The sequence below is a fragment of the Larus michahellis genome, chromosome 6, assembly GCF_964199755.1.
Source record: "Larus michahellis chromosome 6, bLarMic1.1, whole genome shotgun sequence".
Taxonomy (NCBI): domain Eukaryota; kingdom Metazoa; phylum Chordata; class Aves; order Charadriiformes; family Laridae; genus Larus; species Larus michahellis.
Window position 1 is genome coordinate 9095709 of NC_133901.1, and position 27880 is coordinate 9123588.

General features: G+C 41.0%; 1 protein-coding gene across 6 annotated transcripts in view; it reads left to right on the top strand.

Moving 5' to 3' along the window:
- Nucleotides 1-2496: 2496 nt before the first annotated feature.
- Nucleotides 2497-27880, top strand: part of VEPH1 (ventricular zone expressed PH domain containing 1) — a 99254-nt gene continuing 73870 nt past the window's right edge. For 3 of the 6 annotated variants that reach the window (XM_074592589.1, XM_074592594.1, XM_074592595.1), the window contains exons 1-5: nt 5965-6077; nt 13773-13843; nt 19833-20124; nt 22129-22344; nt 26558-26732. In XM_074592589.1, the coding sequence (XP_074448690.1) occupies nt 19987-20124; nt 22129-22344; nt 26558-26732 (529 nt within the window). In that variant the 5' untranslated portion in view covers nt 5965-6077; nt 13773-13843; nt 19833-19986. Of the gene's footprint in view, nt 2629-5964; nt 6078-13283; nt 13844-19535; nt 20125-22128; nt 22345-26557; nt 26733-27880 lie in introns of those variants that run through there. The other 3 variants (XM_074592591.1, XM_074592592.1, XM_074592590.1) reach the window with 3 other exon arrangements.

Here is a 27880-nt window from a genome sequence, read left to right on the forward strand (position 1 = left end):
TGGTGACAAGTGGTGTTCCCCAGGGCTCAGTGTTGGTGATGGTTCTCTTTAATATCTTCATCAGTGATCTGGACAAGGGGATCGAGTGCACCCTCAGTAAGTTCACTGACAACACCAAGTTGGGTGGGAGTGTTGATCTGCTGGAGGACAGGATGGCTCCGCAGGGGGATCTGGACAGGCTGGACCGATGGGCCGAGGCCAATGGTGTGAAGTTCAATGAGGCCAAGCGCTGTGTCCGGCGCCCCCCCAGGCTTGGGGAGGAGTGTCTGGAGAGCTGCCTGGCAGAAAAGGACCTGGGGGGGTGTTGGTTGACAGCCAGCTGAATAGGAGCCAGCAGTGTGCCCAGGTGGCCAAGGCGGCCAACAGCATCCTGGCCTGTATCAGGAACAGTGTGGCCAGCAGGACTAGGGCAGGGATCATCCCCCTGTACTCAGCACCGGTGAGGCCCCACCTCGAGTGCTGTGTCCAGTTTTGGGTCTCTCACCACAGAAAAGGCATTGAGGTGCTGGAGCGTGTCCAGAGAAGGGCAACGAAGCTGGTGAGGGGTCTGGAGCACAAGTCCTGTGAGGAGCAGCTGAGGGAGCTGGGGGTGTTCAGCCTGGAGAAAAGGAGGCTGAGGGGAGACCTTCTTGCTCTCTACAACTACCCAAAAGGAGGGTGTAGAGCGGTGGTGGTCAGTCTCTTCTCCCAAGTACGAAGCGGTAGGACGAGAAGAAACGTCCTCAGGTTGTGCCAGGGGAGATTTAGGATGGATATTGGAAAAAATTTCTTCACTGAAAGGGTTGTCAGGCATTGGAACAGGCTGCCCAGGGAAGTGGTGGAGTTGCCAGCCCTGGAGGTATTTAAAAGACGTGTAGATGTGGTGTTTAGGGACATGGTTTAGTGGTGAACTCAGCAAAGTTAGGGTAATGGTTGGACTCAATGATCTTAAAGGTCCCTTCCAACCTAGACGATTCTAAACCAGAACTGGATGTGTACGTGAAGCATTGAAGAGATCGTGCAGGCAACTGGAGAGGATAAAATGCAAATGCTCCTTCTAATAATTTATGAAGGCAAACAAAATTTGAGCAAATGGGTGATGGGACCTCAAAAGTGTTTGTGCTCTGAGGGCACTGATAGGACTTGATGTCCTTGACCAGCCTCACCTGGGGCATGGGTCACCTGGGGCCCTCTTTGATGTATCTGGGACTTGTTTGACCAATTGACTCTCCTGGGACCGATAGTGGCCGGTGTTGCCTGCACCCAGCTCTGCTGGCCATGTTCAGACCCTGCGAGTCTAAGCCTTACTGGTGAGGGCACTGCCGGTGCCAAGACGTCTCTCTGCTCGTGGCTCGCCTTGCTTTAGGATACTGAGTAAGGAGGTTTGAATACTTTTTATTATTTAAGTCAAAACCCCACATATCATTACATACATGAACTGTATTTAAATATGGTGATGATTAGATACAACTTGTTGACCTCAAATGAGTTAATACATTTAAAAACACATAACACTAACTGTAAGGGAAAAAGAGTAAAGTGGCAATTTATATGTGGAAAAAAGCTGTAAAGATACCTCCAAAATCCTTCAAGAGACTAGAAAACATTTTCAGAAACAGAGGTTGAAATTTATAGGTTTATCCAGGCTAGTTGCTGTCTCTGTTCCTGGAACGAACAGAGTCCTTCTATGTCACGAACTGCGTTTTATGACATCCGCTCAAAAAAAAAGTGAATAAAAAGAGGACAATGTGGTGAAAGACAGCCAATTATTTCATAAATGTAAACTACATTAAAAAGTGGTGTACAACATTATATATTTATGGATACAATTTTGTTCTACTGTCACATAACAAAATGAATAATACATTAGTCCAAGAACTTGTCATTAAGTGAATCTCTTTGTTGCCTTGCCATTAAAATAAAAAAGTCCTTGGTCTGTATATATGCATGACATTAACCCTTTTCTGGGAGCATAATGTAGGGTGAGTGAAGGTACTATTAGACTGCAAATTTGAAGTAGATTTTGTAATTTTTAAGGTGAAATAATGCTAATGAAATTTGTCAGAGATTTAAAGACATTTAGGAAGGCTTTACAGGTTTTTTTTCTGTTAATGAGATGTGATAAATGGAAGTGATATTGGATGTTATTTAGACAAGAAAATACTGGTTTTTACCCTCTGTTGTCAGAATATTAGTGCGGTAACCGGGAGGAAAGGATTTCTTTGCAAGAATTAACGAGAACATGGAATTGGACAAGATTTTTTTAAGCATCAGAAAACTTCCAGGTAAGGCTGACAGTTCTGTTTGATCAGTTTTAACTCTAGAATACCAATCCATTTTTCTCTTGTAAATCTCTGTGTATTACAATACCAGTATCACACTTACGTCTTACTTGTAATGGGGTTGAGTCCGGTTTTGACAGCCATGCTTTTCCTCTGTAGTGCCTCCTTATGTTGTTCTAAAGCCTGATTCTCAAAAGTAGTGAATGAAAACATTTGAAAACAGCGTGTGGGAAGCTGAACCAGTGTCTACAGAAGTTTATGGATGCAGAGGACTTCGATGGCCCGTGAGCCGGCAATGTACCCTTGCAGCAGAGGCGGACAACAGCCCACTGGATTGCCTTAGGCAGAGCATTGCCTGTCGCTGGAGGTAGGTGATCCTTCCGCTCTGCTCAGCACTGGTGACACACATCTGGAGTGCTGGGTCCAGCGCTGGGCTCCTCAGTGCAAGAAAGACGGGGGCATATTGAAGCGAATCCAGTGAAGAGCCGTGAAGATGATTGGGGGTGGGAGCATCTGAGATAGAGGGAGAGGCTGAGGGAGCTGAGACTGCTTAGCCTGGGGAAGAGAAGGCTCGGGGAGAACTTATCAATGTATATTAATACCTCATGGGGAGGAGTGAAGCAAGACTCCTCTCAGCAGCATCCAGTAACAGGACAGGAGGCAGTGGGCGCAAGTACAAATACAGGCAAATCCAGTTAAATGTGAGGAAAAACTTTTTTACTGTGAGGCAGGTAAAACTCCGGAAGAGGTTGGCCAGAGGGGCTGTGCACTCCCCATCCTTGGAGGTTTTCAAAGTCCAACTGGAAGTGGCCCTGAGCAATCTCCTCTGTCTCACCTCGCTTTAAGCAGGGAGTTGGACTAGGTGATCACTAGAAGTGTCTTCCAATTTCAACCATGCTGTGATTCTCTGACTCTGAAATGGGGCAAGGAATAGCTAAAAAGAATCAGACTGTTACTCATATGGTTGAAGTTAAGTTCAAGAATCTGTTGACTTAAGATCTGGTACCTCCTAACGACATCTAAGTTCATGGTATCTACCTCTAGTCTGTATGGGTTTCAATCTTTTCCCGTGTCTTTTCTTTCTTTAATTCTTGTCCTCCCAAGAAGAGAGAGGAACATCTATTTACAGTCTGATGAGGAAGACTAAAGGAGCAATCTAACTTGACTATTAGGAGAAAATTACCTTTATGTTTATAGTCAGTTAGACTGGATATGGGAATTTCAGGCCCCAGCCTAAATTCTTGTCTCGTCCATGAGTCCTGCTGAGGAAAAATGAGAAGACCTTAATACAGTTAGATGATGGTGTAACTGTTTTGGTGTTGAGCCTTCTGGGTGTTCTGCAGAGTTCTCCATGTAGATGTGTGTGATGAGTTTGCAGCTTTCAAAAGTAAGATTAAAACTTACCTGAAATACCATTTATCTCAGAATGCACTAATCTAATTTTTTTTCCTACTTTCTCCATTTTCTCCCTAACGTAATTGACAGCAAAATCGAATCGGTTTACTACTGAGTTGGACTTGAAAGGTGAACACTTAATTTTCTATTACTTGATTTTAATGTAATGTGTACACCTCACTATTTGATAAATTCAGACCTGCTAGGGAAAAACTGAGAATGACATTTTGGACACAAAGAATCAGATGTTGACATATGTTGCAGAGACTATTGTTTTAAATTTTTAGTTTATGAGAGAAAAAGGGTTTCTTTGCGATATGTTTTGAAAATTCAGGCAGTTGGTTTTGTACTGGAGTTCCTGCTTTGGTTGTTTGCCACGTCTGTGGAGCAGGAGGTTCTCAGGCTAGGGGCAATGCCTAAGAAAAAAGACAACAGGTATAGCGGTACCACCCCCAAAAAAAACCCCCAACACCACAAACAAACCCAAACTAACAAAAAAAACAACCCACAAAAAAATTGAGGTCAAGGAAATTTTGGGAGTTAAATTTTGCTCGGGCCCTGCCCTGAGGTTAAGCCAAGCGGACAGGAGATGGAAAAGCACTGGGCACAACGTGTGAAATTGCCAGATGTGACAGATAATGGTGTGAGAGCTGACAAAAGTTACAGGCACAGGGGACTGTTGGATTGCACAGCTGGTTAAGAGGGGCCGTTAGGGAAATGATCAAACCTCACAGATAATTTAGGGGGAGTACTGGGGACCTTCTGGGGAGTGGACTCTTGCAAGGCCAGCTATAGCTAAAGAACTGTATCTGTAATACTAGATAAAACTCAGTTTACCTGGATAATGCTAATGGAATACTAGTTTTGTGTATGGAGAGGCATACGCAAGGCAGAGGAAGGGATGTGAAGAGGATGGCCAAGAAACAGGACAGGGGGCTGATAAAGTGTGCTGGCTGGGGCTACTGTGGGCAACCTTGTGCTTGATCGCTGCAGCTGGCACAGGATAATAAACCAAACTGGTTGTTCTGACCATGCCATAAGAGTCAAAGCTGCTTTTGTGGGCAGGAGCTGAGACAGGTGTGCCACCTCCCTGGGCTGAGACACTGACGGTCAGAGCATCCTGGTACCCTGTTGGTGCCCTATCCAGGCCTGCAGGCATCAGCAGTTACCTGCTGCTCCCTGATGGCACAAGTGCCCTATGGAAACGGGCTGAGAAATTCCAGAAAAGAGAGTCCACAGGAGATTCAACAAGAAGGAAAAAAAAAAAGGCAAGAAAATATGACAGCAGTGAGAAGCTGCAAGAGATGTTTGCTCTGTGAGGGGACGGTTGAGAGAGCAAACAATCACAGAGTCAAATACTGCAGCAAAACAGTGATCTGTTGTCCCCTGTTTCTAATGGAATAGGAAGAAGTCTTTGGCTATTGGGTAAATTCCTAATTATGAAGTGCTGAAAAGCTTTGCTTAGGGAAGCAAGATCGGAACAAACATCAGGTGTGCCTAGACCTGACAGCTCTTGCCTCAACATAAGGAGGTAGGTTAGGAAATCTCTTGAGGATTTTCCAATACTGTATTTCCATGGTTTCATGCTCACTTATTTATATAGAGGCTTTCTTCTACAAATCTAGCAAACAAACATGTGTCCTGGAAAGGCATTTATGTAGCCATATTAGTGCTGGTATAAATTAATTTAAATGACTTGTCCCATGAGGTGCTGTCTCTCTTTTTTTCTTTTTTTTTTTTTTTTTCCTGCTGACTGGTTTCCTGAAGCCTCAAAATAACTGCCACTACTTAGCTCTGATGCCATTATTGAAATTAGAGTTGCCGGTGGAAGAACAATTCCTCTTGTTTGTCTTTCAAAGCATTGTGCTCATCTGTGAGGTATAGTGTTAATGATGGTAAGCTTATTAAGCATCTGAACAGATGTTTTAGTGTTTTTTAAACACTGGCTCTTACGGTGGCATCTATCCATAGCCAAGAGGAGAACTTGTGCACGAGCACATTGTATCGTGTGTACTGCTTCTCTTTCTTGTAAGTTAGCATAAATGCTTGTATTAATTTTAAATGTGGCTCTATGGTACGGATTATCTGGTTTCATTAGTAGCTTCAGAGGGTAGGTGTTTAATATTAATAATCACTGTTGCCTATAGACTTAATTAGGATGAGAAACAGCTGGATGCTGTGCGGAACCAGTCTTGGCTCCAGACGCTGTGTCTGATTGCTGAGCTCTTAACTCGTGGCAGCTGAGAACAGCATGTCCTCGTGGTTACTTATCAATACTGCTTTTCCTTCCTGCTTCTGGGACCCTTTTAAAGGCTTCTGGCCCTTAACCAGAAACCAGGAGCGTGAGCACCTATTGGAACAGTCCCTTGTGGTCAGGCAGTTTTTCTTCTCTGTGGGAGTAGCTGCCTTTGCTCTTCTAGGGTAAGTTTTCTTGACTTCTGCCCTCAAGACCAGAATACAAGGGTTACTTGGGCTGTCATCAACAGTTTAATTGATTTGTCCTGGCTATCCTTAAAAAAACTTTTGCTTAAGCCAAATGCAGATTTCAACCCACTCAGGTATTACAAAGTAGGAAAAACAGAAATCGAAGAAGTGAAAAATAGAGCAGAACTGTTGAAGTGCTCCTTAACTTGCAGGGCTTGTAACTCCAGTGGCACAAATCCAGCACTCGATATGCTGCTTGGTACAGTATGTGAGAACTCAGCAGTGGAGTTATGCAGTCAATTAGCACAGTTCATAAACTATGCAGCTCAATTAAGAAAGCCCTGTACGTGGGAAACAAAGTGAATAGAAATAGATGCCTGAAGTAATAAAATATGCAGTTCAATAAGAAAATGATGCGAGTGGTAAAGGAAAATGTTATCTGATATGCAAAATGTGAGAGAGTGTGTGTATGTATGTGTATATGTAAAAAAGAGACTGGATGTGTCTGCAGTTTGCCCATCATAGCAAGGGAGGCTGCAGAGCATCTGAAGTACTGTCAGATGGACCCACAGTGACATTTGTTTGTTGCCTGTGAGTATTTTGGAACTGTCTCCAAACCAGCAGTGGCTATAAAGAAATGAGCGTGCAAACTTTTTCTATTTCTGTTATACTTTATCAACGAGATGGCACCTAGATGCACAGCAGATGTTGTCTTTTGTGATGCAGATGAGCCTTTTGGAGCAGTGCAGCTGATAATGAGCTCTGTGTATTGTTACAAGATAGGGCTGCCAGGCAATAGCCACCTACGAACCTGACTAACAAACAGCTACAGTGCTGAGGCAGGGTCTAAGCTCCTCTGAGACAATGGGTCAAATCCTATAGTTTTTAGACTTCATTCAGGGAAAACCTCTTTTAATTTCAACAGGAGCTTTGACTTTGTCTAGTACACAGGGTTTGGCCTTTAGAAATAAACAGCTATTCTAAAAGTATCTGACAAGATTGCTGGGCTTTGCCAGTAATTGGAGTATAAGAAATACTTAGTATGGAAAAAAAATTTAGAATAGTTACAAAATAGCTTTAGTAATTAGTGTGAAATTTGATAGAAATATTAGGTTGACATCTAACATCTTTTTATTTGGCAGGACAGTTTACAATCCTGAATAATCCATTTAGTGTATGAAACTATGCAAGTACACTAAATATTGAGCTACTGCTGCTCAAATGCATGGTCCAGAGACGATTCTTGTTACGTGGTCTGGATAGAAACCAAAGGTTACTTCACAAATGTCTATGTCATTGTCTGTTTCTTTGTTTGGGACAGAAAATGGGCATAAGGTAACTTCAGGAAATACCTACTGGGAGAATAAAAGACTGTAGATCCCTGTAATGACAATAAGAGTCTCTCCATTAACTTCAGTGGGCTTTTGAGAAGCCCTGTTATTTCTGGAGTGAAACATTTCGTCCTCACAGGAATGGAAACATCAGTGTGTCTTATCTGGAGGGAAAACGAAATCAAATTGGATGTCTTCTGTTGTGGTAGAGGAAACATTTCATCAGTTCTACAATTCTTGGACAAAATTCCGAATACGTATGTAAAAGATGTAGCTGTGAATTAGGGAACTATGACATGTGATAGATAAACTTGCTTACGCAGGAAACATTTTCATGGTCCTCAAGGTATTTGTATCCTTGCTGATTCCATCAGAATCAGAGGAATGTTGCCAGATTTTAAAAATACAAGGGGATTAGGGGAACATTCATCCTGTGCTGAATCTGTCCTCTGACAATGCCACCACCCGTGACTGACCACCAGGTCCTACAACGCTGAACAGAATTTTGCTATGTGAACTTGTTTATCACCACACAGACTTCAACTTCAAAATCGGATAATTATTAGTCAAACATGTAAACCATTTGGAGGTATGATCTGTGATTTCTATACTATTCTCTCTGGTTTTCCATGGCTGACTCTTGGCATACAACAGATTTTTGGCATTGAGACAGGCTGCAGGGACGTAAACCTGTTTTTTCCATTAGCCTTTTATGTTAGTAGGTTGGGAGGGGGTTGGATTTTTATGAATACCCTAAATTAAAGAGACTCCAGCCTGACTGTGGAATTAATAGAGCTATCAAAAAACCCACTGTCATTATACAACAATTGTTAATTATTTACAAGCAAACTTCTGCAAGAACAGTATTGTAGCTGTCAGCATTGTCGTTATTAAAATTAAAATGCTTTGTCTGGGTAGAAGATAACATGACTCATTTAGGCTAAATGCGATGAATGTGGAATATTCTGTTTCTCTTCACCGATTAGTCGGAGAGAGAACAATAGGATGTCTCTTTCCTAACAAGATGTTTATTTTTTAAAAGTCTAACAAAATAAGTATTTTCAGTGCTTTGTTTAAAAAGGACATAAATTCTTTGTAGCTATTATAATAAAAGTTAAAACGATTTTTTTTTCTAGGATGGGAAAAACTACTTTCATAAAATAAATTCTCCCTTTTCAGATAGTGATATGTAGGTGAAAATCTTTTTGCCTTATGATCACAGTATCTTGTTTTGCCTTATTATTACAACATATTGTTTACTATGCGCGTTATATGCTTTAGAGTTGTGAGTTGCTCAAGTGCTCTTTGCTGCCTCTGATTTCATTTGTCTTTCCGAGCATATCCTGGTCCAGTGGTAACTTCTTGGTTCTTGGTGAAGGTGATTACAATTTTTATAAAGAGCAAGAAGAAAGCCAGAGAACTTTTAAGACAACTGCACTGGGTGGCTTGAGTCAGTCTTCCTGCTATATTCTTTCACATGTCATCTTGCATTATCTAAGATTTCATTGTCTTAATGACGGTAATGGTTTACAGCAATGAATCCATCGATGAAAAAGCCGAAGCAAAAGAATTATGGTATGACTGTCAGGGTTGTAAAGGGTGATGCTAGCATGGCAAACCTCTGCAGGGAGTCTACAGAGGGGAAGGGATCGAAGCGCCTAGCTTGGAAAGGGCCACATCACTGTCTTTCTCCGTGGTGATGCCATCAGTCTTCTTTTCAAGGCTTGTTTGGGTCTTTCTCACTGATCCTTACTTTGCTGCCTTATATTCCCCAGCCTGCTGTCTGTCTTGGTTTTCTTACTTGTTGTATAGATGATTCTGGGAGCAGAGCACATTTGCCTCAGAGTGGGAGGCACCCCTTTCTGCTGTCCACCTTGTGATGTGAGGAGAGCAGGTTGTCTGAGAAGACAGTCAACACTGATCTTACCCTTTCAACATAGTTATCAGAAAAGTTTTTCCATGTAAATCTTCTGAGGACTATCATTAGCTACAATTGTAGTTCTGTTTGAGTAACTACAAAACCAGCTTGTGGTTCTACTTTTCCTTCCACGTGAAAAATTAAAGGATTGTGAGACACTGGGGGAAATGTTGCTTTGGTTGCTATTAGAAGTCAAAAGTAGGCTCACAGTGAGTGAAGGAATTGACCTCTTGATTCTGACTATACAATTACTTAAGTAGTTATCAGATGCAGAAGTAAAATCCAAGGCCCTCATTTATGCTCTCACAGTTAGACCATGCTGCCTTTTGAAACTTTGTTTTTTAGTATCTTGTTTAGAAAATTATTTTTATAATGCGAATATTTATGTTCTGCTATCAGCTTGCAAGTTTTTTACAGTCTCATAGAGGTAGGAGAAAAGCAAGCTGTGTTCTTCATATACATACTAAGTTTAAAGGAAGATGTAGAAAACACAGAATTGTATTTTATTTAAAAAACAGCGACTTAACATCATTAAAAGTATGTGTTCACCCACCATTAATTTTGTATTTAGTTGTAGAGGCCATAGTGGAATGAATAGGAGCAAAAAAAAAAAGCTATTTGGGGATTTGGCATCAAAATTGAGGACTTGTATGACTGAATGCATATTCTATGGAGCAGATTTTTTTAAACTACAGAATTTATAAATCCTTTCTGTATTACAAAAGGCCTAACAAGAATGGTACAAACGTGCCTTCTCATTATCTTTGGGCAAGCAGTCTTTTCTTCAATCAGCTGGCTAAAAGTGCTTGACCTTCCACTTTGCTGTTCCGAGAGTTGGTTCATTTGATATTACTTTGGCCATTATTTGAAAAACGTCAGTGCTGGGATACTCCTAGTGTGGGTTTGCCCCTGTGCTCTCCCGTGAGAGGAGGACATGGCCAGTATCAGTTCCATCAAGAACCTTGGGATCTGTGTGTCAGGTAGGCTTTATTTACGGTTCATTTGTTAGTAATCTGGAATTTATTTATCAAAGGAAAGTAAAGGGGAAAAGTATACAGACGAGCTTAATGTGGAAGGAAAGCATGTTCAGCTTGTGTGCAGAATGCCTCTGGAATGATTTTGAAATAATTTCTTTGCTATGGCTGCCAAGCTTTGGAGGTGTTCAGGTAGGTCCTGGGCACTGGTTCCGCCTGGGTGGTTAAGCTTTCGAAGGGCTGGCTGAAGCTCTACGATTTGGTGAGATGCAACGGGTATCAACTGAAAAGATGTGTTTCCTCCAGGGTCCTACTCTTTCCTGATTTTTCTTTTGGCTAATGTTCCTCCAAAGACACTGAAAGGGTCCAGCCTCGCCAGCTTCTGAGAAGAGGCCCCATAAGTAATATTAACTTCTGCAATTTCCTCGTTACTCTTAAGCAAGTTATTAATTAACTGAATGTAACCACTGGCTGTTGATAAATCCTTTTAACTAATTCAAATTCCATATCAAGCTCGGAGCATTTTCACTCAAGCAGCTGCTGAAGTTAAGCTTTGTGAAGAATTAGTTCTGATCTGTTTTTGAGTGCCGGAGTTGAGGAAAATGGAGAGAAGATATTTGTTTGCTTGATTCCACATGACAACTCCAGGGTAACTGAATAGACTGTACGGTTGGTTTGACAAGGCTGTGCACCGAGCCAGCAGCCGCGCATACCAGAGTCAGGGGGATGGAAGGGGGACTGACAACTGTAATGGATTTTATCAGAATTTCTCTAAAGAGCGACAATTTGCCTTCAATTATTAATGTTTTTCAGAGCTTTCTCTTCTGAGAGGTATGAATAACTAACTTAAATATGCATTCATGTAACATTTTCAAGAATGAATAAATTACTGCATGGAAAGAAGTTGAGTAGCAGATCCAAATATTAAATAATGGAAGAGGTTTTTGAGAGTGTAGGAAATGTAGTCTTTAATAGTGCGACAGTTACTGTTTTTTCTCTGAATGCAGGAACTGTAGTTATTATATGTATAAATGTATTATAATGATTGTGAAAAATGCTGTACGTTAGCTTGAAGTGCCACAGAAAAGAAAAAGCAGTGCCTGCGTATTGTGGTGTGTGACAGCATGTACGTTAATCCTGCAGTGCTCTTAACGCATCCTGAGGCTCAGATGGGTTTCACTTTCCTCCCCGTGCTCAGGAGGCGATCTGTGCCCTGTGCTGCAGAATGATTGCCTTACCTTAGGGGAACTTTGAAAATGCAGGCTAGGGAAGCTGTTGGCCCTATTAAAACATGGGCTAAAGAGAAACTGGAGTGGATTGCCAGGTACCTGGGAGGAACCTCAGGATGTTCAATGATTGTTCGGTGAGCTGCTATTTCAGGAGACTCTGAGAGACAGTGACTTTGAATTTATTTATTGCTCTAGTCCAATTTTCACTTCCAGAGTGGCGTTCTTAGACACCCTGTCCTGTAGTCCCTCATGCTCTGTTCCATTTAGTCTTTCATTCTCTTTAGACAGAAATACGTACTTGTACTTCTTGCAGAATTTTATAATGAGTCCTTTTTCTGTAACATCGCTATAGTCTTGAAAATTCATCACAGATATGAAAGCTCGTTAAGCAACACTTGAAAATGATCAGCTTTTGGCAGCATCACCATGACAATGAGTGTATTGGTATTTGTTATATGAAGCAATTTATTTCATATTAGCAGTGTGTTGTTTATTTTAGCATAACATTTTAGCATCATGAAGATATTTAGAAACGGAATTCTTACAAATCTGTCTTACTGACCTTAAAAAATGCTAAGTCTTAGGAATTGTTATATATAGCATTGGTGTGTTCTGAAACAGCCGTCAAATATAAACCTTTGTGATCCCTTATATACTGAAAATTGTAGAAAACTGCCTGGATGGCATGTAGGTTATCAAGTAGATATATATTTTTAAAAAAAAACCAACCAAACACAAAAACTTGTTCACACTATAAATGGTTTGCAAAAGTAGCACTTAGCAAGTTTATAGGTATAGTCTTACCATTCTGCATCAGTTGAGTTCTGCATGGGTTGTGCAGCCAAAATTGCCTCGGAGATCTGTGAAATCTGGTTCACTTAAAGCAGCATCTGACCTATAAAACCTACTGATTAAGCCAGTTAATCGCAGGGGAGACTATTTGCACACTGGCTTACATTTCTAGGAAGAACACTGAACTTACTTCAAACTGAGGAAGTAGTATAGCCCTGTGATTCTGGTCAAGAGATGTATCTAAAAGAGGCTGTATAATTCTTCTGATTATTGTGCAGTTGCCTCCAATAAGAATATTGCTTCCTTGTGTATAAGAACTGGATGTTGAAAACAAGTCAGTTCACAGCTCCCAGGACTGCAGCAAGGTGTTTCATTAGCAAAAAAAAAAAAAAAAAAACAACAAAAAAAACACACCAAAAAAACCCCACAACCGAAATAATTTAACCCTAGCCTAATTAGTAGACCTCATAATTTATTGTTTCATCATCTGGTCCAGCTCAGCATCCATGGGATTTCTAGGCGACATGAAGTGTGGAAACCTGTCATGACAGAAAAAAAAAAAAACAGAGAGGCTTGTAGGAAACAATGGTTGTCTTGTGGGAAGAGTTTAAATATATGCAGCTGATCCCATGGGAACTGCTGTAGTCTATTCACCCTCTGTGAAAATGATGCTCTTTCAATATAATCTTTAATCCTTTTCTTTCACTGAAAAATGTGAGAACTTTATTTAAAAGTTTTGAAAGACTGCTCTGTTTTAGTGAGTAAATGCTTTTCAAACATAAAAATAAATCAAATTATTAGTATAACACAGAGGGGAAAAGTTATTTGACATATCTTCCAATATTCTGTCCATAAATTGCGTACGTGAATGTTCTTGTGAAACTTTCAGGCTGAAAATAACCAGGAAATGTATCCGGGCTTTTTTTTTTTCCTGGCTGGGTGCATGTGGGGAAGGAAGTATCCAGCAGTCTTGGAGATATTACAAACTTCTGTAACTGTTGGAGACATGCTTTTTCTAATTCCACAAAACAGATTTTTCCTGTGAGACGGGGGGAGAAGGATTTCAAGAGAAGCGAATCCTATCATATGCACAGAATAAAAGTTTGCTTTGAAGATGATTCTAATCTTCCTATTCACAGAAAGTAAAATAAAACTAAATACGCAGTTGTTGAAAACATTTGTCCCCACCCCCAGAGAGAATGGCAATCTAAACCTCGCTGTGTTCCATCCATGCATGTGTGAATAACATCACAAACTCCCACAGGGTTTAGTAGAGCTGCTGTCCTGTTTGGGTTTTATGGGACCATGTCCTAAATATTAAACCCTGTTTGGTGAAATATACAGTTGTATTCCTGGAGGTATCATGCAGCGTGTATTTTATAGTCTGCACACAGAGTGCTGAAAAGGCAGAGAGTTACTAATACTATTTTGCTTTTGCTTTCCTATAGCGTCTTTCATCAAAGGCATCCAAAGCACTTCATACAATCCAGTGTATTAAGTATGGCAACATGTCTGCAAGGTAAGGAAATTGATTTTTTTTTTTTTCTTCTGTTTTCTTTATAGATAGAGTAGTCAAAGCATTGAGCTGTGATTTTCCCAAGATTGCCATGGTAAAGCAAGACCTCTGGCCTCCCAGTCCTTTAGCAGAAGTCTCTCCGTTTAAGGGGAATTCTCAGATCACCTTCCTCTCCTGTGTGATTTACCTGACACTTAAATATACGTTACTTTTTTGAACTGGGTGCTCAGTTTATACCTCTTAGATTTCTTTCTTTAATATTTCAGAAAATGAATGTTACCTTTTGTTTATCAAAGAGCTTTGGTGCCTGTGGTAACTTGGTCCTTCGGTACAGAACAAGAAACGCCAGCTGGAAGTGCTCCAGCTGGGAGCTGTGCTGCAGCATTTGAGGAGAACCACGCATGGCGCTGGCGGCAAACGGAGTGTTACAGAGGAAAATGGGGTTTGGGAAGTGCTGAATGAATCTGGATTCTGTGCAGTGGGTTTGAAGTATCATCTGTCCTCAGTGTGGCTCCAGCAAGGGGATGGTTTGTACTCGCAGCCTGTTGTCTCTTGATGGGTTCAACTGCAACTGGCCAGTGGCTTTGAGAGCCTTTAGGGACTATCCCCAATGGCGGTGCATTATGAATTTTGCTGCGGGGGTGAGTTAGCTCAGGACTTAGTACTGTGGATGCTTAACCTCCTCCTGAAATGCAATATTATGTAAGCTCACATACAAGAGTGGTTCAACAGTATAGTAAGGTTTTGATTGCTTCTTGCTTTGCAGTGAGCAAACTAGAAGATACTATAAGGTTCACTTAACATGGTGAACTAGGTGGCCTGTGTTTCCTAAAATTCCTTAAATATAGTGAGGGTTTTCTTGATTTATGTTGCTTAGCGTGGAACTAGATTAACAATATCATTGCACAGTTCTTTTGAAGGTTACACTTTTGTTTTCAGTGGGATAGCACCATCTGGTAAAATCAAGCAGCCATACTTACATTTCAAATCTTTTGGAAGTTAAGGAAATTATTTTAATTTCTTGTAGAACTTCCTTCACTGTAAACTTAAAAATTTTTATCCTCTCGCCTTCCTCTTTGATTTAAGAGATTTTTTCTTTTTTTTTTTTTCTTCTTTTTTTTGTCCTTCTAACGTCATTCTGCAGAATCTGAGTTCCTGGTAAAACTGTAAGACTCAATCTTTTAGCTCAAAGTTCAATTGGCTTTTGGATGCCCTTAGGTCCAACTGCCCTTTTACATGGAATTTTTATTGTTAATCTTCTATTATTGGGGGAATTATTTTGCAAACAGGCCAATTCAATTGCTTCAAGCTCTGAAACCTGTCAGGCTAGCTTTTATTCTGATTGCTTCTGATAAGGAGCTTTAGTAAGAATGCTGTGCTTCCAGCAAGTTGAGAGACTCACCTTGGAGGGGAACAGCTTCAAGGTCCCAGGGAAAGTATGGTGCTCTCAGCCGTCATGAAAAGGGAAACTAAGTGTTGAATATCAGAATCAAAACTTTAAATTAGATGTGGGACTGCACCGCAAACCAGTGGAAATGTCCTGTGTTATAAGCTGAGTTTCTTTTTCCCTGCATAATGGTGACTTGAAGTTTGTTACAAGAGATGGAGTCACTGCTTTGTTCCCCACGTTTTGACCATAGGAAGGTATGGATCCCTGCTGCAAACCCCCACGGACACTGTGCCCATGGGGACGCATGAGGGTGTACCAACTTTGGCAAGACTTTGCCTCTTTTCCATTGCTTGTGTACATGGGACGCAAATACACATCTGATCTGTCTCAGACGCTGATCTGGCAGGTAGAGTAATCTCTGTCCTGTCTGAATGAGAAGAAACTGATAGGTGATGTGGAGTCAAGGTGATGAGACATCTCAGGAACCATACTGTGAAGCAATTTCATCATCCAACCTGACCTTTTTTTAAAAAAAAATTTAAAAAAGATGACATTTTAGAAGACACATATACTATGTTTTCCCTTTTCCTCAGCGCCAGCTGCCTATTATTAGGAAACGGTACAATCTTGTAGTGGGCAGGGAGATGCTCAAGTGACAATTCTCTCCTTGTAAAACCTGTGCAAGAAAAGTATTTTCATCACTGTTACGTAATGTAAGTATTAAGAAGATTTGCTATAATTCCATTTCAAAGAGCTTATAGTAAGTAAATGTTTTTCTGTATTGTCCTTAGTGTTGTCTATCAACTTATATAAAAAGTGTCAGTTCATCAGGTAGAAAACAGGGCCTTTCTGAGAAACTCTGCTTCTGCAGAAGCACATCGAGTAGAATATCATTTGCAAAAGGCCAAGAAGGGGCTGCTGTGTTTCAGTGCAGCTGATCAAAGGGAGGGTTCACATGGATCTTCCTTCCTAGAGCATTTTTCTAAATGCTGCGTGCAGATTTTGTTGTGTTACTTACGAGAGTAATGTTAAAAGCCAAAGCAAACTTCAGACCCTCTTTTGTGTTCATGTAAAGTGTTACAGAATGATAGCATTTATTCCTTTGGACAGAAAATCTCTTCTGTAGCAAGTTTGTTCACTTGTTCTTTTTCTTTCAAACACTGTGAGCTTACTGAGGGGTTTTTTTACCTCCTTCCCAGGGAAGGATAGCTTTCCACTAACACAGAGAGTTCTGTTTTCTCTATTAAAAACAACTGCCCTCAAGTGGAGTAGGCTTTGTATTTTGTCCCAGAAACAGAGCGGTTCATTCAGAGATAAGGCGCCTCTGCATTTAGGTTCCTTTAGTCACCTGACGGAGCCATTGGTAACTTTTAGGCTGCTTTAGTCTGCATTCCTGAGATGCCTTCCTCCTGGCACTGCAATTAACAGCTTCAGGTTCACTGCTTGCCACCCACTTCCCCAGCTTTCCACTTGCTGTGCCCTCGGCTGCTGCCTGGGGTGGCAGGAGGGCAAAGCAAATGGTCAGGCTTTGTTTCCAAGAACACGAGCTTTGCACCTGTAACCGCCGTTGAGGACGATGTTGTGGAATCGTGAACAGGTAAAAAAAAAAAAAAAAAAAAATCAAAATCAGTTTGTGTCTGCACCTTTTTGCACTTTTCTTTTAGAATTTGAGAGTTGCTGAGTATGAGTACAATGAGCCCAATCTGCTCTGTACTTACACCATCCCCTTCAGTTCAGTGACTGGTGATTTATGCCATAGTGATTGTCAGGAGGATCTAGCCTGTTCTTCGGGGTTTGCAATTTTACCAGCTCTTTTCTACTCTTGTCTTGTTGCAAATAATCAAACTAAAAGTCCTATGTAATGATATTGATAGGTTCGGGAAAATTAAAAAATACTTACAATTGGGCTTATGGCAGGTCAGGTGCAAGGTGCTGTCTATGCTATTAAAATAGGGATTGTTTAATTGAGTTATTTTCAGAAGGTTCTCAGTGTTTTGCATTGGTTTTGCCCCTTATTTAACATTTTAGTTTTGTTTTTTTTCCTGAAAAATAGCATACAATAGAGCAACAGTGATTAAGGATACACTGTATCTCAAACAATTATTGTAAGCAATCTAGTTTTCAACAACGTAGAACTTTGTTCATCAACTCAAGAAAAGAACCTGAAGGAGTTGGCTGTGAATCCACGTGGGCCATCTGGAAGATGTGCTTGGTAGATCTCTTCCTAGCCTTGAAATCAGTAAATATTCTGTATTAGATGAAAAAGTGAAGACAGAAGGAAAGTTTTTGTTTGTGACGTAATGTTTGTATTTTAATACATGTTCTCTTGTCAAGCTATGCCTGAGCTAGATACAGATCTGCACAGAGCTTCCTGCAGGCCACCACGTGCTCCAGCAGGCAGGAGCCCTGCCTGCCACACTTGGCACAGGCCATTGGGGTGAGTGTGGCCTTACACTGCTATACCAGGTTCATCTAATGCAAGCCTGCATGGAAAATGTGGTGATGTTTGAGTCTTTAATTTGTCACACTTATCCAGCCTCTTTGTCATTCTCTCCAGATTATGAATAGCCTATTTTTTCCTAAGATTCCCTTTTTTCCTGCTTTCTACTTCAGTTAATATAGGTCAAATCTCAGACGTTTCTCTTTCCTCTATATAAAGCTACAGAGCAGCTTTGGAACCAGACTAGGTCAATTAAGCGATGTGCACAAACAAAGGCAGACTGATCCAATTCTAGCAACTGTATAACTTTTGAAGCTAACTCAAACTCTTGAATTAATGAGTATCATATTTAGTGTATGGCTACTTTAATGTCATCATTTTGTCAGCTAGATAGTCATGAACCTGTTGTATTCCTGCAAAGACAGCCACTAGTGGCTAAGACGAAACTTTGTTTAGATTGTTGCATACCTAAACATAAAGGACATACATACAGGTATAATATATGTACATCCATTACACTTAGATATGTTTACTTCAATTCAGCAAGACATTTTGATTCACAAAACAGCAGCTAACAATAGGTTACTTCACAGTTTATCTCCGCTCACTTCATTATGGAGAAAATATTGATGATGTGGAAGATGTTGGTGTTGAAGGAGTGAGAATCATCACTTGTGTACCAAAAGATGGCCAACACAGATGCAGTTGAAGCTAAAGGGAGCTTAAAGTGACTGTCGAGCAGAGCTCATTTGGGATGAGCTTGTTGAGCTGTGCAGCAGCTTCCCCAGGGAACAGAGGCATTCATTCCCATTTGTAACCTCTCCTTTCATGTTTATCTGAGCTTACTGAGGGCCATGGCGCTATGTGTCTTTGTGTCCCCTTTGGCTGGCAGAAGCTCAGTGTGCTTCTGGCCAGTGTGGCTCCTGTGAGTGCCAGCGAATGTCCTCTGTGTGGTCCCTTTCACAGTAGGGTCTCAAACAGAAGGCTCTTCCACCACCCCCCTTCCTGCACAGCTCTGCCTGAAGTGCTGGCAGCCTGTTGGAGGGCTCTACACATAGAGGTGCTCTTTGGGGCTGAGAAATGGTGGCTTGCTGGCTTTCTTTGTCATCATGAATAGTGTTGGTGGAAAAGGATGGAAGAAGTGCAGTACAACTGGGAGCCGAGGGAAGAGGGACTGGTTTTGTCCTGTTCCTGCTGGTAAGGCCATCATGGAGGCCCTCGGAAGATTCAACAACAGGCCTTTTCTGCCTGCGTGGACTTGTACCTGCCTTGGTGAGATCCAAGGAGGGTGCCCAAGCCCCATGGGATGTTCTGGGTTTGAAGGACCCTGCTGTTGGTACCTTTCTCATATTCACTGAGGTTGGCCATGAAGATCCTTGCTTCAAAGGTGTATGAACAGAGGGGACCCATCAGCACAAGGCAAGTCCTGGCAGGCTTGGAATAACAAATAGCACTTCTGAAATGTGGAAAAACCAAACTTCTCCTATAATTAAGGCAAATGTCTCCTCTGCAGATGTTTTAAATGCAAGAGTTTTGGGGCACAAGTGCAGGACTGTCCTCTTTCATGAGCACATGGTGCCGAGCCCGGCCCCACTTGGCTCGGCTTCTGTTAAATTCCCCAGCCAAGGAGAAGTGCATAGTTTCAGCTCAGCCAAGTGTTTGTTTTACATGAGTTGAAAAGACTGCAGGGATCATTTTGGCAACAAAACTGACTGTTTTTCTAAACAAAAATCATTATCTTCTCAATCTTGCTAATAGTGTATCTCTGGAGTCAAGACACAACAACCCGGAAAACAAACGAAGCGGATTCACCCACCCCCTCTAGCTCGGTTCCGCTACTGACTACAGAAGGTGGTTTGTAATCCTTATCAGTTAGTCCAGTCACCATCCTGCTCAGGTGATATGCATTGAAATGGAAAAAAACCCTTGGTTTTATTTATTGAAAGCTGTATATTGGTTAGCTAATTTTAAGCTATGTAATGTTTGAGGGCAAAAGGGCCTACAACATGCGGTTCATGTTATGTGCTTTAAGGACATCCCTGGATCGGGGCATCCTCTACGCTGCTTGCATACACCATTTAAAAACCTTTGCTAAACATTTGCTAATTTTTCCCTTTTTTTTTTCCTTTTTTCTTTTTTTTTTTTTTTTTTTTTTCCTTTAGACTGGGGCCAAGAAAGTTTTGAAATGTGCCCCAGATTTATTCTTCATGTTAAGTTGAGCACAGTTCCCCAGGATTGTTTGCGTTCCGTCCTCATCTGAGTCGTTCATGCCCATGGTGCATGTGGAGGTCTGGCTGAGTGGCAGCGAATGCAGCCATGCATCATCTCTTTGGGCTGGTTTTGGCACAGAAGGACCTTTCACGCGCAGGGGATCTCTTCTCCTTAGAGGATGCTGAAATTGAAGGAAGCCTCTCAGAAGCTCTTGAACAAATAAGAATAATTAGTTCATCTGCGGTAAGTGAAACACTGTCCTTAATAATTTTTCATGAGATTAAACGTATAAATAAAATATTAAAGACAGGGACATAGAAAATTTAAGCTTCTAAAAAAAACTCAAGACTGCCGAGCAAAATTTAAGATTTAAAAAGGTGGTAACCAAATCCAGTTCCCACTAGCTGGATTTCCTTTAAGATACTTCAAGTTCATCTTTATCATAATTTTTATTAAATAGTTATTTAAGGCATATTAAAGATAAACAGGAGGTTAAAGGTACACTGTATGTATAGTGTATATTCTGTTTGCAGCAGAAAGTGTTCTGAATGATGGTAGGCTCACGTATTTCGGTAAAGTCTGTGAAAGTGCTGTCCAAAAAAAAAATAAAAGCTTCCAGTCTGCTGAAGGGAAGGGAAAATCTTTTCTGAGCCTTAAGATATCCAATTAGCAACACGTACGTGTTCACACAACTGCACTTTTTGGGCTCTTCAAATAGCATGTGATTTTAGGGATCAGTTTTGGCAACGTGCAAACCTCTGACTCTCAGAACATTGATCACAGCATTGCCAGTTGTAACAAGAACTGACTCATGCATCAGGACAGCCACTGTGCACTGGCTATTCTCCTTGGTCATTTCTTTGACAGCAATTACATCTGCGCAGTCTTTCAGATCATTAATCAAGTTATTTTGACCATTGCCTCCACTGTTTGTGATGTACTTCGACTCCTCTAACTGGAGATTATCAGGAATTTTACACAAATTCCTCCTAATATACTTTTTGAGAGAACATGCCTGAATTTGCTACAAAATGATTTTACAAACGCACCAGTCTGCGTTAAGCAGTTAAAGCATCTGCAGAGCTTCACCATCCCCTTCCTCCGAGCTGCTGAGAGGCGATTCCCACCAGAGGGCTCTGGAGATCGGGGAGCTGCTCCAGCGCTCCCTGAGCAGGCTGGATTTGGCAGAGGGGTGCAAATGTTTTTTTTTCCCCCAAACGTGAGGAGTTTCACAGCAATGCGGACAGAACTGCTCTGCTCTCCGTGTCGACACACAGCCAGCGACCGTGACGCTCACCAGGGCTTTACTTTGTGCCGTCCCAGCCAGCGGCTGTTAACTTGTTCACCTCTTTATCAATAGATAATCTTACACAAAAGAAAAAGGCTGTTTTCTTTTTTTAATAAATGCATGGATTTCTCTGTCACACCAGGCAAAGCTTGTAGAGGGCAGAGAACTGCTATGAGTCTGACCCAGCATCATGCCACGCTGTAGTGCAGAGCCCCCAGAGCTGACCCCAGTGCTGCACTTCTGCAAGCTAGCGCTGAACTTGTCTCCAGCCTTTTAAAAATGACAGTCCTTTATCTAGCAAAAACAATGACTTTGATTAATACTTCATCCTGTCTTTTATCTTCATTACTTTTTAGAGTGTAATAACGTAAGTTAGACCAAGGGACAGTGATTGTGTGTTCTGGGTCTTTTAAGTTGTGGTGAAGCGCTGGCGTTTCATATCCACACGGCATCTGTGTCAGTGGTTACGGGGGATTACAGGATTTTGTGATAAGGCCTATTTAATTAACTTTTATGCATGTTACACCGTTACTAATTGAAATCAGGGACCTGACATGATGTGAAATATTTGGACCGCTGCATTTGGCTCTATATATTGTGGATATAACAATTCCAGTTTTGGTTTTAGGACAGTTATAGGAGAAGAGACCTGTGCGAGTGGTTCTAAGGTGTGCAGCTGCAATCCCTGGTCAAAAAGGCAATGCTTCAGAACAGACTACTAAACATCATTTGATAACAGAACCCGTACCTTTACAATAACAAGAATTAAGACCTAAAACAGTGAATTGTATATGGCATCACTAATTTCTGTGATTAATCACACTATGTGTTCATTGTAATGGTTGAAATGAGAAAATGGACACTGAACAGTTACAAGAACTTCATGTCTTCAGGCTAATTTTGTGGGGTCCTTCAAAAGGATGGGCATTCATTGGGAAATGTCTTTTCGTTTGAACCAGGACTATCAGACCAATGACAATGACCAGGCTGTGGTGGAAATCTGCATCACTCGCATCACCACTGCCATCAGGGAGACGGCATCCATAGAGAAGCACGGGAAAGCCCTGGTGGCACTCTGGGAGTCGTGTCTAGAGCACAACCTGAAGCCATCTGGAAAAGATGAGGACACACCACATGCAAAAATTGCATCGGATATCATGAGCTGTATCTTGCAGGTAAGACTCAGCTGAAAGGAAGGGAGTGTAATGCATTCATTAGCTATTTGGTTTTATCTTTTAAAATGCAGTTGTTCTTCACGTTTTCTGAAGGTGTGTGGGAGTGGTTGCTTTTGTTTGAAACCAAGAATATGACCCCAAATGTTAATGTATATTATTACATGTATATGGCATGTATTGCAGTGAATCAAAAGTTTTGGCAGCTTCCTTGTCTTTAGAAGTGTCTTGACTGTTTAGTGCCAGATTTCATTAGTTCTCCATCAATTCTAAGTATTTGTCTTTTACGTAAGGATTTAAGTGGGAGACATAGGACTATAATTTTCTGTGCTTAGAGAAAGATTCGAAACCAAGATCGAAAAGGTATTCGGTCCCAAAAAACATTTTCTAGAAGAACACCTGAAATTGGGTCCTATTTGAACTCAGTAGTTTATGGACTATCGCTACCTGTGAATGCAAGACTAAAAAGAAGACATCTTGGTACACAGCAGCCTTTTGGGGATAGGAATGGGCTATTCCAAGGCTTTCTAAGTAAGCGAGCTGAGGGTGAAAAGCCAGTTAAAGGGGGGAGGAGGGGGAATCTGGTATTAAATCAGGGTGAGTTTGTGTGTGTTTTCGGGTTTGTTTGGTTGGGTTTTTTTAGCCAGGACTGCAGGCTATATCATTCCTTGTTGGAAAAGCAGTGTAATACACTGGAGAGACCCATAGAGAAATCTATGTGCACAGTTATCTAACTGGAAGCAGAAATCAAGGGTTTTTCCAGAGGTTCAGCCATGGGTACCATACATAGGGACCAGGTCTGTGTCAGATGGAGAAACAGTTGCTATGCAGTGCCTTTCTAGACAGCCTACCCTGGAGTGATGTTTGCAGTGCATCTGCTGTTTCATAGTTGCTTTCTTTACCTCTGCTTCTTAAATCAGATGAGGAGGTGTCTTTTTTGGTTCTTTCATTATAAAAATTCAAGTGATGGTGGCACAAGTATGTCACTGTCCCGTGAAAGGTACTGTTTAGCCCCTTGTACAATATATTGTTCCATAGACTTGTTGAGATTCCTATCTAGTTTGGCTGAAAGTGTTCAAAGTCCAAAAGAAACAGAGTTTCAAAACAAAAAAAACCCAAAACCCACCACAAAACCAAAATACATCAATGCTAATTTGCTTCAATTAATTTTACTTTACGGTGGTCAGTTCTGTTTACCCCTGGTCTGTCTGTGCGTCTGAAGATGCACAAAAAAGGGAAGAATCTCCTTTTCTGAAGCCCAGGTTCTTGTTGATTTTTGGTTTGGGTAGCATAGAGGTTTAGTCTAACCAGACATTTGGTCAAGACTGTGAATGAGGCTTAGGAAGATGACTTCTGCACTGCGCTGGCATCCCTGAGCCGTGATCCATAAGCTGCACCCCAGCGCAGGGCACAGCAACGCATCTGATGAAGGTCAGTGGTGTATCAGGGGGTTGTGTCCCCTCTGCCCTTCTCTGTGAATGACTGGCTTTGGCAGGCACCACGCTCTCTGATGGGCAATGCGTTCCTGGAGGTGTTGCCTAATCTCCCTTTCTGTCTTGTGTCCCTGGAGGTGACACAGTAACTGGATTTGGATACCAGTAGGAGCACAGCTTAAACTTTCCAGATGAGATATTGTACGTTGTAAAATCATATTTTGTCTTTACAGTACTTTAGAAATCGTATTTCATGAGAATACTAAAGAATGCAATGGCTTGCCTGAACTTTCAGTTTGTGCTGTTGGCAACTGTGTGCCTATATCAAGCTAATCCATATCCAAATGTTTTAGGGATTGCACTGTGTTGTAGACTCCTTCAAGAAAGGAGTTCATTGAAATGAAATGAGAAAGTTATAAAAGTACATTTACTGCTCCCTGAAACAGCACTATTATCACCAAGTTCCTTTGCATAAAAAAAAAAAAAAGAAGGCATAAAATGAGGTTTTGTACAATACGTGAGGGATAGTTGAGTAGTAATGAATATCTGACAGCTGGGTTGAATCTCACAGCATGTTTCTGTTGATATTAGCAGCAGGGAGGTCCCCTAGGTTTGCAAACATCACTCTATCATATAATTGAAATCTGTCTTTCATTGTCACCTTCACATTTTCATAAGTGTGCATTCATGCCCTGATATTTATAATGGAACAAATGAAAACTTTCTCCTTCCATCTGAATTCAAACCTTTTCTTAACTAAGTATTTTATCTTTATTGTAGGAAAAAAAATAAAGTCGTTCTTTGTAATTTTCTTAGATCTTTTAAAGCACGGTCAGAGGGCCAAACCTTATCTTCCTGTTCTTTCTGCGGGGAGTTCTCAGAGTATAACTTGGAGGCAGAATTTGGCTCCTACTCAGTAGTGCCTCTCGGCCAAATATAATGAGGCATTATGATGATTTAAACGTGCTGCTGCATAAAACTCTCTTCATTTTAAGGGCTTTTCTCATTAAAGACGCAGTTTTTGGTCATATGGCAGTTGCCGTGATGAGAGCTATCTTGACACCTTCTTCCTTAAGGGCTGGCAGAAAGGCACTGTCCCAGAGCGGCTGCAGAACTCCACTGCTTGGCAGGTCTCTGTTGCAAGGAAAAGTCCTCATAGACGGTCGAACTTGGCTCCTGTGCATTGGTTGAGTAGCACAATGCAGCCGTAATTAGGGTCAGTCCTGCTCTCTGTGAGGCTAATGGCAAAGGCAGTTACTGCTGACGGAGGCAGAGCTGGCCTAGGAGGCAACCTAGCAGGGTATATGGAACAACAGATTTGAGTTTTTTTCAGGTCTCAATTTATTTTTTTTTTCCAGTGCTGCTCCAGAATGACCATGTGTTAAGTCTGGTCTGCCTTTCTTTGCACAGTTTTGTTGCTTTCCGAAACATCTGGGTTCCAGTGGTTGCCTGTGATTTCAGATGCTAATTAAATATAGTCATATTGCAGGATGATTTTCAAAAACAGTGATGTACTCTAGTTTCAGAGATGTTCAAAACTGAGTGAAGATGAGAGAAAAGAACTGATTAAGGAGGCTTCAGCAAGAATGTAGTTCTTCAGTTACACATAAACATATCCTACTAGTTTCAAGCGCAGTTATGCATGGGAACTTAACGGACAATATATGTGTGTAGTCTGTCCACACAATTCCAGGTATACAAATAGTTGCAGAAAACCTTTTCTGACCTTAATGTCAAAACTTAACTGTATGTGCAGATACCCCTGGGATCACTGAAGCTTGGTGCCATTTTGAGGACAGAAGTTAGCTGTCTTGACAAATTTCAGTTGACCCCCAATGTTCAGAGAAATTGACTGGAGTCTAAGAATCCTAAAATAGTTTGGATTGTAAGGGACCTTTAAAGGTCATCTAGTCCAACCTCCCTGCAACGAGCAGGGGCATAAGGAAAGGAAATCTAAATTCCTATTAGAGGAAAACTGATGTTCAATACTAAAGCTGTTACCCTGTAAGAAAGTCTCCCAGAACTCGTGCGTACTCTTTTCCTCGTTTGACCAGTTTGCCTTTGATTTAGTCCCAATGGCTTAGCATGAGATCCTGTTCTGGGAACAGAGGAGTTCTTTCTTCACGTGGTCTCTGCCAGCATAAAGATAGGCCAAAACACTTCGGTTTAGATGAGGGAAGCTGTGATTTGTGCTGGGGAAGACTTACTCATGCTTGAAATTCAGCTTCCCTGAGCCTTGACTCTGCACCTGCACGTTGGGCTGCCTGCCTGGGGCTGGACATTGGAGTGGGGCAGGTCGCTGGGATGCAGGACCGAGCAGCAGCAACGTGTGTCTGACTGCAGGGAGCAATACTTACCAGTCAACAGCATGAGCCGCTGCTCTGAGGTGTTTCCTACACTTTGGGATGAAAATTACCTATTCTGTGTGGATGATGGATACAGCTTCTTCTCTGAGAGCACCAAACACAAAATGTCTTGTTAGAGATGTTACAGCAATTAACATTTAACTAGTGCACTTAATATGGTTTTTTTTCCTCTTGCATTAGACAAAAATAGGTGTGTTATCAGCATGTCCTCGTGCAGTACTTTTAAATTTCCTTACTTGCTCTTTCTTTGAAGTCTGCCTTCAGTGGTGTTACCAAAACATAACCTTTCTTGATGTGTGTTTTGCTTTTTTCCCCTGTTGTTTTGATTTTTGTTTTTCTACTCTGATCAGCATGAGACTTTATTTTAATCATTTTTTTCAGCTGCTTATTTTTCAGTGGTTTTTAATGTTTTTACAGAATTACAATCGACCTCCAGTAATGGCCTTAGCTGTCCCAGTGGCGGTGAAATTTCTTCAGAGGGGCAATAAGGAACTGTGCAGAAATATGTCAAGTTATCTGTCCTTGGCTGCAATCGCTAAAGCGGATCTGCTGGCTGATCACACAGACACCATTGTCAAAAGTGTCCTTCAAGGTACGAACCCACTGAGGTTTTGGATTTAGTCCTGCATTGTGCCCACCGTTAGATTAGTTAGGCTGTATTAGACATATATACAAACAATCACATTATACGTAAAAACAAGTATGATGCATCTATGTATAAAGCATACATGTGGACGTATCTATAAACATGTGATTAAAACATGTTTGACACAATCTAGTAACAGACTACATCAAGACAGACCTTTCAAGAGTATGCGAATTTACTGAACTTTGTTGACTATGGAAGTTTCATTATAGATTGGGTGACCCATAGGGCAGGAAATACGTCTGTACTAGTTAGTATACCATACTGATGGACTTCAAATTCTAAGCCATGACATGAGACACTAGTTACTGGGCTCTTATCCGTTCTATTAGTGTCATTGGCAACACCCCAAGATACAAATGGGGATGAAATTAATCCCATTCTGTGTCAAAATAGTCAGATGTAAAATATAAAAGCTTTGTAGTGGTTCTTTAATTTTGCCTGTATTATTAGCTTTACATAGAATATTGTTGCTAAACTGTGTTCGTTTTGCTTTTGTGGTTTAAAAAAGCCAAAATTATTCATATCTCTACAAAAGGAAGTCCAACTTAGTTGAAGTAGTAAAGCTCACAGTACTTGTTGCAATACAGTGCTACTGCAGTAGTACAACCACTATTTTGGTTTTTGGTTTTTTGTTTTTCGTTTTGTTTTTTTTTTTTCAAGTACGAGTAATAGCAATAAGTAGCAATAGCTGTATAATTATTCCAAGAACATTGTTATGAAGATGTTAAGGCCACAAATTATATGTGTGCATTCTGTATTTATTAAAAAATATAAGTGGAGTGTAGTTATTTTTAGGGGGAAGAAGAGCTAAGCTAGAAACTAACTTTGTTGTTAAGACGTTATGGTAAGAGTTTGCATATTACTGTCTGCTTTGTTTAAAGACAAATGTGTGATAAATATCATAAATGATAAATATTTATGAGCTATGTGGTAACACTAATTGAGTAGAGTCCAAGAACAGAACATTGCTAACAACTTACATAGCCACATGGATAATTCTTTTAAGACTTGTGACATTAGTATTTATGAGTTATGGTTGCGCTTTACCACTTGTAATGCGGTGCTATTAATAGAAATAAATGAAGTGAAAC